This window comes from Papaver somniferum, chromosome 7 (genome assembly GCF_003573695.1).
Source record: "Papaver somniferum cultivar HN1 chromosome 7, ASM357369v1, whole genome shotgun sequence".
Taxonomy (NCBI): domain Eukaryota; kingdom Viridiplantae; phylum Streptophyta; class Magnoliopsida; order Ranunculales; family Papaveraceae; genus Papaver; species Papaver somniferum.
The window spans coordinates 183,381,487-183,398,561 of NC_039364.1; the positions used below are offsets into that span (position 1 = coordinate 183,381,487).

The window sequence follows — 17,075 nt, forward strand, 5'->3', positions numbered from 1 at the left end:
CGAAACGATGGAATGAAGCAATTGAATGATACAAATGCTCATGCAAGCATCTACAAAATGGTAACTCTTACCCGTTTACGATTCCAATAACAATAGTGATTGTGATAAAGGAGTTAACACTTCAAAACTTGCTCGCTTCTTCGAACCTGCAAAGAATGAGCAAAACGTTTATTTTCAAAAATCGAAACCTGATTTTCATAAAATCATGAACATAATTTTCACTGTGTGAACATGTGAAAAAGTCACATCAATGCAATATTTCACCACTGAGTTATGAAAAAGTCACATAAATCCAATATTTCATCATAAATAATTGTTTACTTTTAATGATTGCTCAAAATCAAAATTCGATTTTCAACAAAATAGTATATATAAACACGTGAATTATTCACGTAAAATAAATTTTATTTTTTTGATGTGAGCAAAAAACTCATGTAAAAAAAATATCCGTGAACATGTCACGGTTTTATATAAAAAGAATCATGAATATTCACGGTTCCATCAAAAAAAAAAATCTTTTTTTCCTTCGTATGATCGTCCGTCTTTGAAACGAAGGTTTATTCCGATTTCATGAAAATTCATACATCAAGATAAAGTTTTGGTTTTCATGAAAGCTCATAGGAAAAATTTAATCACTAGACACAGGTCTATATAAAAAAAAATCTCTATTCTAAATCAGGGATTATTGCTAGTTTCTTAAACTAACGATCGAACGAACATACGTTTTTCAAACAAGGGTTTCTACAAAACTCACACTTATATATGCACATGTATATACATAACTTTAACATGAACAAATCATGAAACCATAAACTTCCGGAAAAAAATAATAATTACTTGCCTGGTCGGTGCCGGCCGGAAATTGGCCGGCCGGTGATCGGACGGCCGGCGACGCTAAGCTCCAACGAAAAATCTCCTCCCTGCTGCTGACGTGAAGGTGATGAAGAGATGAATGTGGTGGTCGGTCGTGTGGAGAAGAAATTTAAAAAAAAAAAGCGGTGCTACACCACTTTATGCTCGTTAGATGACAATGCTCTATCACGCCACTGAGATCTTCGTTCAAACATGGTTCGCTCATATGATCGAACATCCGATAACATCTTATCTTGCAACTAAGTTCAATTACTTATTTCGTTTATAATTAGAAAATCATCATCCAGTACTGACTGAGGAACATGACTGTCCCTCACTAAGCAGGGGACTTAATGTAGATGGTGGATTTTCGACAAAGGGTAAAATCGTAAAACCATAATTGTACATACTCTTGATCCAGAAATCAGATGAGTATTGAGGCTCATGTCTCTCATCGAAGCATGAAATCTCATGCCGCAAGAACCTCTGACTGAGAATACTGTCTCTCAGAGCATATGTAGATGTGTAGTCTCTCAACTGAGGCAACGACATAACTCATGAATAATGAGCAATTTCAGTAATTGTTTCTATACATAATCGAAAGATTGGACGACTCCTAGACAACTTGCCTGCTAGTATAGAGCTATAACGTCTTTAGGATGTAACAATGTTTTCCCTGACTATATAAAAGAAATATGACGCTTCAACAAGCTCATATTACTCGACTATCAAATAATTAATGTTCCTAGACAGCATGCCTGCTAGTATAGAGCCATCAATTAATTATTTCTAATCCTTAAATTCATTAACTTAATATTCGGAGAAATTCTACGTTCTTCATAATATTTCATTACTTCAATTCGTGGTTCTTCCCAGCAAAAATCCATGGCTTAGTGATAAATATTCAACGTACGGGTTTCTGAGCCGCTATCGAGTAAGCCCCGACCAAAATGGTGCAAGTGTATTCAACAATAATGCACTAACGAGCACCTGAATGCACGAACGAGCATTCAAAAATACGAAGGAACTATGCAAAATAGGAAGAAAAATAATAATAATAAAATATTAAGCTAAGGCGCTAGGGAACTGGGCCCACCGGCCGGCCAGTCATGTCGTGGCCAGTGCCACACCTTATTCCTTATTTTATCATATTTTATTATTTTTCCTTCATCTCATGAAAATTCCTTCATTTGAACAAATGTCCTTCATTTTAAGGAAACTCCTCACTTTCATGGTGTTTCCTCCGTATCAAGGAAATAATAAAAATTAGGAAAGGTGTCGCAGGACCGAGCTCACTGGCCGTCCGGTCATGCCCTAGTTGTGGCCGGTCCCACACCTTGTATTCCTTATTATTTCCTTCATCCCATAAAATTCCTTGGTTTCATGATATTTCCTTCAAATCAAGGAAAATACATAAAATTAGGGAAGACTCGCGGGACCAGCCGTAGCCGGCCGACCATGGCTTAGTCGTAGCCGGTCCCACAAGCCCTTTATTTTATTATTATTAATTATCATTGTTTCCTTCATCTCATGGAAACTCCTTCACTTTAAGGAAAATTCCTTTATTTCAACAAACTCCTTGATTTCATGGTATTTCCCTAAAATCATGAAAATAATGTAAAATCAAGAAAAGTGCCATGGGACCGGGTTTATTGGCCGGCCGGCCATGCCTTGGACATAGCCGGTCCCACACTTCAGGATTCCTTATTTTATTATTATTATTTCCTTCATCTTATGAAGTTTCCTCAGTTTGAGCAAAAACCTTGATTTCTTCATATTTTCTCAAAATGTTGCTCAAACGCGCATCAGAAAATATCAAAATTCTCAAGACTGAGACACGAACACTTTGGTGACATGAGCATATTACCTTGACCGACCAAGGTTGGCTCTTTGGCTTGCAAGAGGCCAGTCCCACACTTTTTCATCATTTGACCTAATTTGTTCACATTAGGTTCAAACTCTTCCAAACAACTTGGAATTTCATAAAACGATCGTCAGTCGGTCCCATGACCAACCAGGGCCTGTTTCATGACCCCTTGGTTGGTCCTTCATCTCTTCATAATTAATTAGGTTTTATCACCTAAGGTTTAGACGAGCATTATTTCAATAAATGATTAAACCGGCATTTGATCATCTTTTCACCAACTGGTCTTCAAGAGACTTTGGTATTTTGCTCACTAGAGCATCTGGGCGTTACATGGTCGACTCATCATCCCATGTAGCTGGTCCCTCCTTCACTTCATGGTTGATTTACAATAAATCATCAATTGATCGGCAATTGATCAAAATTAGGGTTTCGAATCCAAAGCTCTGCAAAACAAAATTCTGAGCAGATTCAAACACTAATAATTTTACGTTGATCCCGTGATCAACCTTTTAATTAATTATACTCGGTTCAGTTGCCAGTATTTTAAATTAATATTTTATTTGGTTATGTTACCAATAATTCATCAAACGAGCAATATTTGCTCAGACTAAGGAATATTGGTTCAACTATCAATATTCAACAATCCATCGAATGAGCAATATTTGCTCACCTTAACTATCAACATTTACTCGAATTGACTCTGGAATGTCCATTGTTTTGGTTTAGGCCGGAGTCCTACAGATTGATCTCTCGAATTCAAAGCACTCCCTTTTTGCAGTGCATCGTGTGAGGTTAGACAGTTCGCTCGGTTCAAGGAGTTTCCTCCACACGGTCGTCTCCTCAATTCCTTAAAAACCAGCGACTCATTTTTCCCCATCTACACTATCGCTCGACAAGGTCATCTTATAAAAGATCTGAATATAGAAAGAGAGATGACTTCATAAATGCTAAGACAAGATCTGATGTTCCAAATTTGAGAAAAGTTGTTTCACGAAGTATTCAAAAGGACAATCGTCCGAATGGTATGAAGGAGAAAGCTGCTCCTGTGAAACCTAAATCTAAATGGGTCCCGAAATCCTCTATAGCCAAGAAGGGATCAAAAGTTAGTCACAAGAATGACTCCCAACTGTTAACTGTTGGTGACAATAATTACAAGAGTTTCCTTGAAAGACTAAGGAAAGACATCATGTATGAAATCTCTTGTACTAGTGAACGTTGTGATTATGACACTCTTTATCACAAGTCAAAGAAGAAAAACAAGAGATGGAACAAGAGAAAACAAACCAAGCAAGAGGTCAAGAATGATGATTCGGTCTTAGTCACTCGTGACGAACAAGAGAAGGATCAACTCAACACAACCTAGTTGTGTTGGAATGTGCATGCTCACCTTTATGCTCAATCTTATGAAAGGTGAGGAAGCACGTAAAACTGAGCACATGATCTCTCGGTTATTATATGACTAATTAACATCTCTAGGGAGATTTCTTTTTTCTATTCTCATACCCTCTCTATCTATATTTGAACTTTTGATAGAAATGGTAATTTGAACTTTATGATGTTGACATATACTGATCATATATGTGTATCCCTTGTTTATACTGTTAAAACGAGCCAAAAATCACTGAACTCGGACATCGTATGCAAAAGTTATGCCAAAAAACAGTTTAGTATTGTGATCCTTCACTAGTAACATATGGTATCCGATACTAGTGAGAGGTGCAAGATATGGTAACAGATCCTAGTGAGAGGTGAAACAGATCCTAGTGATTTGTGTAACCGATCCTAGTGGTTGGTCAACACGAAGGAGTGTAAAACTGTTTTTCCTATAACGTCTTCGTCCGAACTCGGAATGACCTCATTCTTTTTTGCGTTGGTTTCGTAATTCAATTCCCTAAAACATTGAGATAATTGAAATACTTTGTTATTTGTTGAATAATTATGGTGTATTTCATTTGCATTTATGAGATGTATGATTTTGGTTTTCATGACCTTAATATTCGATCTCATATGGTGTGAACCCTTATGGTTCGGGTGACTTTTTTGTTTAGCAGGATTAAGTTCTAACCCATGATGGTAGGCTTTATCAAAGGATCATAAGGGGTTCCGATTGAAACAATATGTGAAAAAGTCACAATATGTTGAATCATTTGGTTTAGCATAAAAGCATATGTGTTTCGGGGTTTCAACTTCTGCATTGCAATAGTTAAAACCGGTTTTCAACCTTTCTCTGGTAAAGGTTGCTCTTTGTTGTTGTTCTTTTGTTTTGCGAGAGGATGACAACATAACGGGGGAGAGTTTTATGTGAACTTGCGCTTAATGACATATCTTTCGGAGGAGAAGAGGATGCGGAGCTTGAGGTAACGAATTTGTTAGTTAATTATTTTCCTGTTTAAGAAAAGCCTGATTTTATTGCATATATTTATTGCTTTTTCTTAACAAAATTTCGGTACAATTGATGTTTTATTCCATTGCTTGTGAATGTATGTGTGTGATTCAATTGTTTCCGGTTAAGAAAAATTATTGTTATCTTGCTTTATGGTTTGGTATCAATTGTTTAGGATTACGAAAGTACGGTGCAATTGCATTACTTTAATGTCTATGTTGTTTCAATTGCTTCCGGTTGAGATAAATAATTATGCAAGTTGATTTATTTGGTTTGTATGAATTGTTTATGGCTTAACAAAAGAAAAAAAAGTTTTCGGGATGAATTGTTTAGTCCAATTCGATTTCGGATAAGAGAAACTAAGTTAATTCTGATCTTAGTTAGACTTATGAAAGTGGAGGTTTCGGTTATTCAAGTCTAATCGAATGCCTTAACAATAAATGCTAGTTAACTAACCTAGTACTTGTCTTGTTTAAAAGTGAAAGGTCTAAGTTATTGATGAGAATAACTAGAGCCTGATGAGAAAAATAGAGTTAATTCCAATCTTTATTTTGGTCTTATCGAACAAGTGATTGTATTTGTACAATCACTTTAGCAAAGGAACTAAGGTGCTTAGTCGATTTTTGGTTTGCTAAACTATTAGGGAAAATTGCTTCGGGAAATTGTTTCCTTGGTAAAATATCAAAACAAAATTACTTTATAGTTTCGGTTTTGATATTGGTTATCAAAAATGGTGTGTGGAACCCTCGTGCTTAACTCTTATAGGTTTTACAAGTCTCTCAGTAAGATTTGTAAGATCCTTTTGGTTGTCCTTTATTTGCTCGTACCTTTGTCATTTTGTGACAAAAAGGGGGAGAAATATATGGAGTAAACAAGTGATATTGATATTGATTTGTATTGATTTGGTATCACGAAGGAAAGGACAATGGTGCTTAAACGTTATATCTAACGAAAAGAGTAAAGTATAGACTAAGGAGGGGGGGTAACATATCATATGATGATGGAAATAACAAAGACGTGCGGATTGAAAATCTACCTATCTTACCTTTAGGGGAAGTATTAGCTTTGTTATTATAATGTCAACAACGACATTTATGAATTGAATGTATACAGGTTATTGTGATGATGAATTTGGGAATCAAGTGTATGTGCAATGAATTCTTTCAATTTGTTTATCCATATGATGTAAGATTTTTGTCACAAAAATTGAAAAAGGGGGAGATTGTTAGAGCATAGCTCGGTTGAACTCACCAAGCGTTGGTATGTCAAGTTTGGTTGTCATATTTTAGTGAACCAAAACTCATTTAAAGATTCGCTTGATTATTTACTAGAGTCAACTTCGTATAGGTTAGCTTGAAAGTATTAGAATATGAGACATTACAAGTATTACGTGAAGACTTGAAGAATGTTAAGAAGTAAGGAGCTACAACGACGACATCATCCTTCCACTTGAGGTTAGTAATATTTGACTTGGACTGTTTCATTCCCTAACGTATCTTTCAAGTCGTGCATATTGAAAACATAACTGCGAAGCTATGAATGATTATACTCTAGTTAGACCTAGTATTAAGGAATACAATACGAAGTATAACGCCTATCTTTTGAACTTCGTATATAAGACATCGACATAATCGTATGAATGCTATTGTGATTATGTATGGGTATGGGTGAAGATTTCGTCCTAGGAAACAATGTTTTACATTCGTTCAAAGGAAGTAAATTCATAAACTTGTTTTGTGAATCGAAAGGGAAATCGCTAGGCTTATTGGTATTGTTATTCATTGCAAATCTTTTGAATTACCAATATGTGTGTTTAGTATAACCGCTCATAACTTATTTATGTATCTTGGTAAAACTATTCACAAGGCCTGACTTTTGTATTGGTATGAATTTTATTAGTGAAACCGATCTTAAGTAATCACCTGAGATGGTAAGATCGATATCTTGAATTTGGTGTGACTAAATACTAGCCATCGGGTAACCGATCCTAGTAAGAGGTGTGACCGATCACACGAGAGAGTGTAATCGATCCTTGTAAGAGGTTTAACAAGTTTTAGTAAGTTGGTGTAACCGATCCTATAACTTGGTCAACCGATCACAAGTTTTACCATATTAAGTGGTAAGCGATCCTAGTACTTAGTTAGCCATTTTATGGTAACTAGTGTAACCGATCCTAGTACCCACTTGGAGGTAGAACCGTGAAACCCATTAATGGTGATTTGATAGGATAATCAATCGCATAGTTCTTGGAGGTCAGATGAACCAATTCTAAACTTGTTTGGAAGTGTGGAAAATCGGTTCCAAGATTGTAAATATGAAAAAGGATTTACAAAGTAAAGATGTCGACATACTTTGAACATGTGCAGTAACTCTTATCATTTATTATTCAAAGATATTCCTTAATATCTAAAAGAGAATCCCGGATCGAAGTAAATTGAGAATATTTTAATTAAAGTTTTTAGTTTTTATATGCTTTTAATTTCCAGCAATTAAAATGCATATCTTTTAGAAAATAAAAATTAGTAATGTGCATTTACTAATTGGAGATTTTCTACTGAGATTTCGGTCATTAATTGGACAGAGCATTTCTAGGAATTATGAAAATCGATTTTGTGTTTATTGCATATATTCGGTTTTGGAAATTCCTTGGTGTCCAAACTTCCTTGGTCTATAAATATTGAAATTTCCATTTCAAGCAAACTAATCCTCAGAGCCAGCAAAACTACCTAGTTGTGTTGTTACTGGTGGAGCCGCCTATTTGGAGAGGAAAGTAACCTAATTAGGCGAAATCTCTTACGGCCGCTCAGTTTAAAGACTTCTTTGGGATTGAGAAGCTCTATTAGTACCGTTGGTGGGAAACTAGATAATTGCAGTTTATTATTAGTTTTCGATTGATTTGATTGACTAACGGTGGTTGAACTTTGATTGCACCTAGTTTGTTTATGCTTGAGAATATTCTCTTCTAATATAAGATTCACTCAAACTAGATCGAAGTTTCGACGAGGATCTTTAGACTGTTTGTAGTTCTAAGACGTCTTGTGATAATCCATTGTTAACAGACTCCGTTCTGTGTGTGATTGATCACAAGAGATTCAAGTTGATTGTGTGCAGGTGTTTATTGAAGATTAAAGAAGATTTGAAGGCAAAGAAGATATTTGGGTTCATAATATTTGGTGTGCACAATACTTGTTTCGGCTGGAAAAGGATCCAACTATAATCGGTTTATCTTTGTGATAGATTTGATTGATTAGTTGAGTAGATCGGCATCAATACAATTCTTTGTGATTTAAAGTATTGATTGCAAAATCTTAACAATTACTTTGATAATTGTTATTGGATAGATCTAAGGACCTGACAAAGGAGTTTATTGGGATAAACGAAAGAGTCTTTTGTCGAACTCATATCACTTGGTTGAAAAGAGTTGTTACCGAACAAATTTGTTGTTCCTTTACTGTTTGGAATACGAAACAAAGGAATTGTTCCAAGTGCATGGCTTATTGCAAGTTGGAGGCGCAGGGATACAGACGGAACTAGGTGAACTATAGGTTTAGTTGCTTGGTCTCAACTATACGAAGTTGGTTTAGATTTTTTATAACGGCTTAATCCCGAGAGTATTCAATTCTGGACAAGGTCCCGGGGTTTTTTCTGCATTTGCGGTTTCCTCGTTAACAAAATCTTGTTATGTCTTTAATTTTCTATTTTCGCAATTATAATTGTTTTATTATAATTAGAATCAAAATACACAAACATTAATTCCTATTTACTTGATAGCAATCATATTGTGTTTGGTTAAGTCCGAACCTTTTATCAAGTAAACATTCTTCGTTGTTGTATTGTCTCGATCTTGTATCCATAGTCAATCACACAAGTTATCTTGTTGTCGTATTGTCTCGATCTTGTATCCATAGACGATCACACGAAGTGTGAACCGATTAGTTGTATTGTCTCGACTCAGTCCATAGACAATCGCTTTCGGAGAAAGGACTTATAGGTGGAAAAGTTTTAGATTGAGGTATATTTGGGTACCCTCGTCTTTTCAGAGAGTTCTTAATTGAACTGTGCTTAATTGCCATATCTTTGTGGTTTTTTTGCTAGGTCAAAATGGTTTATTAAGCAAAAAAACGTAATTACAAGAACTACAAAATGGAAGGCTCTAGGCCTTCCCACCCCCATAAACCAAAGGGGAGAAAATTACATCAAAAAAGCTAACAAAATTAAGCTATTAAACACTCATAAGAATAAAATAGAAAAAAAAAGGCAAATACCAAATTCCTATTCAACTCTAAAACAAAAACTAACTTGCAGAATTAGCTTTATGTTGTTGCAACATAGCGTTGTGCGCGGCTATAGATTTCCCAATCCTACGCAGACCCGAAGATCTCCCTTGTTGCACTTTAATCCCCAACGCACTAGCATCATGTTCCGCATTTGTCTTCATTGGATTCTCCATTCTTTTTAATTGATCTTGTATTTCTTTTAAGTACTCCTTTCTAAAAACCAAATCCTTCAAAAACTTCTGTTGAATATCAAATTGTTTTATTGTACAAAGAACCTCATGCTCCACTTTAGTTAACTGAACAGACTTGGTGGTATTTTCCTTATGGAAAATTTCTTGTTTGGTCCTAGGCCCATATAGTTATTTATAGTAGGGTCCAACCGGAATTTTTTTTTATCCGGAGGTCCAAAATTAATTAAAACATGGAAATGTCCATAATGCCCATTACTACCAAACGTGTGTGTCTACACTGCTTACAAATTTGAGTACATATCTGGTACACTGCTTAAAAATTCGAGTACATATTTGCTACACTGCTTACAAATTTGAGTACATATATGTCTGAGTACATATCTGTCGTACTGCTCACAAATCCGATTATATATCTGAATGCTTACAAATTCGAGTACATATTTGCTGCACTGCTTCCAGGTAGAGTACAAATCTGTAAGAATCAATGATAAATAAATTAGAAAACGTATTACATCACATACATTGTAGGATCATACAATGTAACAACCCAACCTTCTATGTTCCTCCAAATCCATTTGCAGCACACCTTCTTTCAAACACACGTCACAACCAATTTGTAACTTCATCAAGACCACCACCGATTTCACAAGCTTGCAAATCTGAACCAACAACAACTCATGTTCCTATCATTCAAAATCTGTCATTTCTTGCAATAAGTTCTGAACTGCAGCTCCAGATCATCTTCATATCCAATTCCAGTACTGAATCAAACGTAACAAAGAGCATCTATTTCAGTATTTCATATACGTACTGAATCAAACATAACAAGGAGCACTTCCTATGAGTATGCGATATATGTACTGAAGATTCATGAACTACAAATCAATAGTATGACAACAACAGGTGACAGATCTATGAAAAATAAGAGAATCGAAAGACATATTACAGTATTTCACATAAGTACTGAAGGGTAAGACTAAAAAAGGAGCAAAAACACAGCAAATAGCACTTCCTATCAGTATACATACATACTCATGGATCGAACCAAAAAAAATTGGAAAAACTTCAAATAAAACAAAATTAGAAGAGTTTTGCATCAGTACGCCATGTACTGTCAATTCATACACGAAAAACAACTGTAACAAACCTAAAAAATGTTATAACGTTGAACCAATGATAAATCACAAATAACCGCTACAGTTTTAGTTACCTGTAACCCTGGGAAAACAGCATTGTTAATCGCAGATTCCATATCAACCCAAAGAATAGGATCTTTCTTGAAGAAAATCATGCCACCTCTGGGACCTCGTAATTACTGCAAATTGAAACAGAAGACATAGTAAACAACATGACCCTTGAACCTAAACCAATAAAAACAAATGCTTCTTGTGTTGGTGTCAGTAGTTGCAGTCTTGCAGACTTCATGAATGGGACTAGGTGTACCTTGTGAGTGGTGGTTGTTACAACATCACAATATTCAAATGGGTCGGCAAGTACAGATGCAGCAACGAGACCACTTATGTGAGCCATATCCATCATGAGAAAATCCCCAACAGAATCTGCAATCTTCAATAAACATAGCAGGAAAGGGAATTAGGTGTGCGTAATGGGTTAACTAGTCTGATTCTTTGATCACTAAGAATCACAATTGTTGACAATCAACTAGCTCAGTTTCCTATCAGTATTATACATACATACTCATATAGTTATTTATGTGATTACCTAATTATCAATGCAAAAGAATATATCAAATTTGATTGCTAGGATCCATAGTGGAAAGTGGAATCGGTATTTAGCAAAAACTATGGCATAGCAAAGGAATCCATATATAGCTAGGTGCATCAGTTAGGTGCACATGGATCTATCACAAAATACAAAAATGAAAATATATTTTGAAAGAACATCTATCACATGATTCATAAATCTATATGCGGAAAAGAAACTAAGTGGAAGATCTTACGCAGCTGATGTCCATTTGTATAAATTAAGCTCCTTTAGAAAAGCAGTTCTTCGTCTGTGTTACCATGACCTGAGGGACTGGTTTAATAGAGTTTGAACCTTCGTAATCCACCAGTACAGCAGCCATGGGATGACTTGACTTTCTATCATTACTTGCAGCCCTACTTGGATGAGATAGCTCTTGAAACTATCAAATGCAAAAAATAATAAAAGCATTGAGACTCTCCCATCCACTCCTCTTTCTTTTTCGCATTCTTATTTTAGTTATTTTAATTAGGGATGTCAATGGGTACCCATTACCCGGACCCGGAACCGGTATATTTGGGTCCGATTCCGGGTCCTAAAGTTGGACCTATTAGCTACTTAGGACCCGGCGGGTAATTACCCGATTGGACCCGAATTTAAACGGGTAATACCCGTTGGGTACCCGCGGATATCCGGTACCCGTTTATTCATGTTTTTAGCAAAATTACAAGTATTTTTGCTAGTTTTAGCTTTGATATTTTACTCATTTAAATTTTTTCTCTTACATTTAACCTTTATTTAGTACATTAATAAGAAATAATAATAAATTTTTATAAAAATTACTTAAATCCAAGCCAAAAAGAGAAATATATTAAGTTTTTGAGGTTTTTTAAATAGTTTTATTAAGAACCAATGGGTACCCGGAACCGATGGGTACCCGGGTATTTAAACGGGTCTGGTTCTGGGTCCACAAGTTTAGGAACCGGACCCGGAACCGTTAGGAACCGGACCCGACCATTATAAGTAGGGTCTAGTGATACCCGGGAGGACCCGGACCCGTTGACACCCCTAATTTTAATCCACAATGGAAAACAACCCTACAAAGCAATATGTCTAAACAGTCTCAATAATTTGCAAAGTAAGAAGTACCATAAGGAGTGCCTGTAATGGTAAATTCAGTAGCCAAATTCAGGCCAGGTTTGCTAATGGCAAACAAAACACTTTTTTCTGATTTGTCTTCAAATCACTTACAATTTCTAGTCTTGATTTACTTACCAATCAAGTAAATACTTTCCTAAAAAGGGATTAAAATGATTTATTGAAATATGCATCAGTAGTTAAAAAAAGCACGCATCAGTCAATTCCTAAGTTGCAGTACTGAAAACAGATACTGAGCACCACTTATTTTTAAATGTAAAGGAAGAAATTACAGCACTTACCGAGAAAATGAGTGAACTAAGTTTATGAGTAATGTTACCAAGCTCATCAGTACCATCTATGCGGTCGCAAAAAACATCATTAAGATGATCCAGAATGAAAGGTTTTCTATACTTTTTTTTCTTCTGTGAAACAGAGTAATACCAGAATGAAGGAATTCCTCCTCTATCTCATCTGTATCTTCAGTTTACATCAGCAACCCAACCTTCTATGTTCCTCCAAATCCATTTGCAGCACACCTTCTTTCAAACACACATCACAACCAATTTGTAACTTCATCAAGACCACCACCAATTTCACAAGCTTGCAAATCTTAACCAACAACAACTCATGTTCCTATCATTCAAAATATGTCATTTCTTGTAATAAGTTCTGAGCTGATCATCTCCATATCCAATTCCAGTACTGAATCAAACGTAACAAAGAGCATCTATTTCAGTATTTCATATACGTAGTGAATCAAACATAACAAGGAGCACTTCCTATCAGTATGCGATATATGTACTGAAGATTCATGAACTACAAATCAACAGTATGACAACAACAGGTGACAGATCTATGAAAAATAAGAGAATCGAAAGACATATTACAGTATTTCACATAAGTACTGAAGGGTAAGACTAAAAAAGAAGCAAAAACACAGCAAATAACACTTCCTATAAGTATTATACATACATACTCATGGATCGAACCAAAAAAATTGGAAAAACTTCAAATAAAACAAAATTAGAAGAGTTTTGTATCAGTACGCCATATATGTACTGTCAATTCATACACGAAAAACAACTGTAACAAACCTAAAAACCATAAAAGCGTCAATCAAATCGATTTGATTATCAGAATACAATCAAAAAAACAAATCAAAAGAAGAAAAACCGAACAAAATAATCAAACAAGATGATTAGAAAGCATACCTGGAAACATAAAACAAATATTCTCCTCGTAAATCATAACGATGCACCATCTTGTTCTTCTTCATTCAAAATAAGCTAGGTTTCTGTCAATACGGGATATACGTACTGTTGTTTCATACAAAAAAACAAATCTAAAAACAACAAAATGGAACTAGTATGATTAAATCTAATAACGAAATGAACCAAAAACGTGATTATTCATCTAGATCTAGTAAATAATCAAGAAATCAAACATGGAGATCAAAATCTTAATCAAACACCACAACGATTAGACCAAAAAAAAAACAGTTTGTATCAGTATGCCACATATGTACTGCTGATTCATGAACTAAAAAATAATTGTATTTAAAGAATCTATCAAAATAACATAATCGAGAGAGTTTTATTTCAGTATCGAAGATATATACTTATGAATCAAACAACAACAAGTGATAAAACTAAGAACAAAACAGAATCAAAAGCAATTTGTATCAGTATGCAACATATGTACTGTTGGATAATACCCCCGAAACAACAAACAAGCACGATTTTGATAAATAAAGAAGCGAAAACAACAAGATAATAAAATCGAAAGTTCAAATATGTTAAAAACATCATAATCTAACCAAAAAATTGAATAATTACGATCAAGATTCATAAAAAAAACAAACCAAAACAAAAATAAACGCAAAAAACAAACAAAAAACGAAACAATAAAGTGAAAACGTAATCAAAACGACCCGATTTTCACAGAGTTGAAAAAAACAAACAAGAACAGCAAAAAGAGATATTACATAACATACCTTTAAATCTTCAAAGAGATCTTCAAAAAAACTCTAGCTCGTAATCCAAAAGAAGGAGCGAAAAGTGAGCAGAAGTAGAAAAGAGGAGGAGACGGAACTCAGATTTGGAAAAAATGGTGATTTTTTTTGTAAGAAATATATATGTACTATCAGGGAATGGGTAGTTTGGGTATTTTTAAAAGTGGATTATGACATCCTGCACGTGTACCGGACCAGGGGATAAAAAATTTGGTCCAATTTCCTCTTTTTCTTTTTATTATGGACTTCTGGTTACTGGGCTTTAGTGGGTGGACCTGCCATTAACTAAGACTACCATAATAGTACCTATTGGTAATTCCTACTTTCCTTTTACCTAGGCGAATTCTCATGGGTTTTGTGACCTAAAGTATTAGGCCCATCACCCATTGTTTGGTCCGCACCAGGATTAGGCTTTTGCAAAGTCACTTCTGTGTGTAATTCCGAAACCTGGTTGGTTTCCATATCCAAAAACGATTTATTCTCCAAATCACGGTTGGTTTCCAAAACTTCCATGGAAGTTGAATTGTTTACCAACTCTGATTGCTTTCTTTGACGAGCTAGAATTTGCTTGGCTTTCTTATCAAGGCGCTTAGCTTCTTTCCTAGCCCTAATATCCTCATCAACATTACTCCAATCCTCTGACCCAATACTACCATCCGAAACGTCAGTACTACAAGCTGATATGACAGATGAAACTTCCTTGTCAAATCATCATTCAAACCAATTTTTCTAGAAAAGCTTCTAAAGAATTGGAGTGAATATGCTCAGAACGTATAAGCTCATCAGCTACGGTGTTGGTGTGGAATCAACATGTTTACTTCCAGAACAATTCTTTCCTTTAACCTGATGCCAGGTAGTGTTATCTTGATCATCTCCAACACTATGCACGTTATTATGAGCTGCATTACTCCTGTTTACGTCAGATGAAGTTACCTGTTCATTAGTACCAAGAATTCCCATATCTTTTTGCACCCCTTCAGCTGTAGAATTTGCAGCGTTATCCTTAGCAACCGAAGCAGAAACATTATCATTCCTTTTTTCTTTTCTTCCAACTTCCTTCCATTGGCTAACTGACGCACCCTGCTTTGTAACTTCAGTTCTATTCCCGTCAGTACCCACAGTTCTCTTGATGATTTTTCGAGCAGCATTACAGTCTGCAAGCAAATGCCCCATTATCTTACAATGGGAACATAAATTAGCCTTCTCTAAATCCTGCACATCAACATATTGCCAAAAGATGTTTCCATTCGCTTTAACCCTAATCCTATTTGGAATAGGTTTCGCCATGTCTATTTCAATAAGAACAACAACATAATTACAAAAATCATGGTCTAAAGTTTTTTTACCAATCAACTTAGCCATCGAAATCAGAATTTTCTTTGTCCATAATTCAACAAATAAACCTGGAAAATAAACCCAAAGAGTTGTTTTGGAGGTTGGCTGTCTTTCCGGATCAAAGTTCACATAAAAATTAATCACACGGAGAGATTGTTTTCCAACCATCCAGGATCCTCCATGCCAAACATGTTCTTTATCTTCTTTGGAGGCGAGTTTAATAACAAAGAAACCCCTAGTCATAGGTGCAAGTTTGCATCTATCTTCAAGGATATTCCATTGATTCTCTAATATTTTCTTAACATCAGGGAGTTTCAAACCATTAAAGTTTAATCTTCCGATTAAACTAAACTGAAACAAATCACACCCCTCTTTAGCCAAATCAATCGGCACATCAAGGACAAGGTTCACCATTATCATATATAACATTAGTATTAATATCCCGATCATCAACAGTAATAATATAAGTTTTTTTACCTTGAAATGATGCAGATTTCTTCCCTTTAACCTTATCAGCATAAGAAGATTGAATATGTTGATTACTTGGACCCGGATCATGGTTTTCAACCATCTTGAATCAACCTCAGTTGATCAAGAGGATAAAAAAACGTTAACAAAAATAGCAAACCCCAAAAAATCCAAAGAGGAAATTTTTTAGGAGAGAGAGAAAATAATTGTTAACCGCTTGTGGATGGGGAAAAACGGTTTGCTGGTTTTCTAGGAAAGTGGAGAGTCGAGCGTGCTGTCGAGACTCCTCGACCAAGCAAACTGCTGAACCTCACACAGATGCACCGCTGCAAAGGGGTGCTTAGATTCGGGAAATCAATCTGTAGGACTTCGGCCTAAACCAAGACAATTCTCGTTCCAGAGTCAATTCGGTCGCAAAGAGGGAGATGGGTTGATCTGTAGGAGGGAAACTGAGAATTGTGTAGGAACAGTGATTATCGATTTGTTGACAGATGACGATGATAATCAATGGTATCTTGATGTCCTCGATTTAGACTTATTTATATTGCAAGAATGATGTACCACTGATCCCTGTAAGTGTGACGGTTTCTTGAGTGAAAGAGTGGGAAAGTGGGAGATCGTGGTAAAGTCAGTTCCATGTCGTGTGGAGACTTGACTGATCGTGCACCCACTACTTTGCTAACTCCTTCAACCGTTTGCACGACTTACGCACATTTCTCGTTGTGGATGAATCCACGTGTCGTAGACCGCCATGCCAAAACCCTAAGTGATATCCCCCCCATTTGTGACGTGATTGATTTCTCACGAATCGTGGATTCTGCAAGGCAGACGTGTATTAGTTAGTCAG

At 35.6% G+C, this 17,075-nt stretch overlaps 1 protein-coding gene across 5 annotated transcripts; it reads right to left on the reverse strand.

Moving 5' to 3' along the window:
* Positions 1-13,663: 13,663 nt before the first annotated feature.
* Positions 13,664-16,380, reverse strand: LOC113299146. Of its 5 annotated transcripts, none has more exons than XM_026548111.1 (3): positions 16,238-16,380; positions 14,408-15,579; positions 13,672-13,730 (listed from the first exon to the last, which is right to left on the reverse strand). In XM_026548111.1, exons 1-2 carry the CDS (start codon positions 16,329-16,331, stop codon positions 15,212-15,214), a joined length of 462 nt encoding a protein of 153 aa, XP_026403896.1. In that variant the 5' UTR covers positions 16,332-16,380; the 3' UTR covers positions 13,672-13,730; positions 14,408-15,211. The 5 variants fall into 5 exon arrangements, with proteins under 5 accessions (XP_026403894.1, XP_026403896.1, XP_026403895.1 ...); XM_026548110.1 differs by having other exon boundaries at positions 14,408-16,111; XM_026548109.1 differs by having other exon boundaries at positions 13,664-13,708; positions 14,408-16,380.
* Positions 16,381-17,075: the final 695 nt, after the last annotated feature.

What these genes read in the sequence shown, in the direction of transcription:
- LOC113299146 (XM_026548109.1), bottom strand. Translation starts at nt 16,318, where the DNA reads ATGATCCGGGTCCAAGTAATCAACATATTCAATCTTCTTATGCTGATA.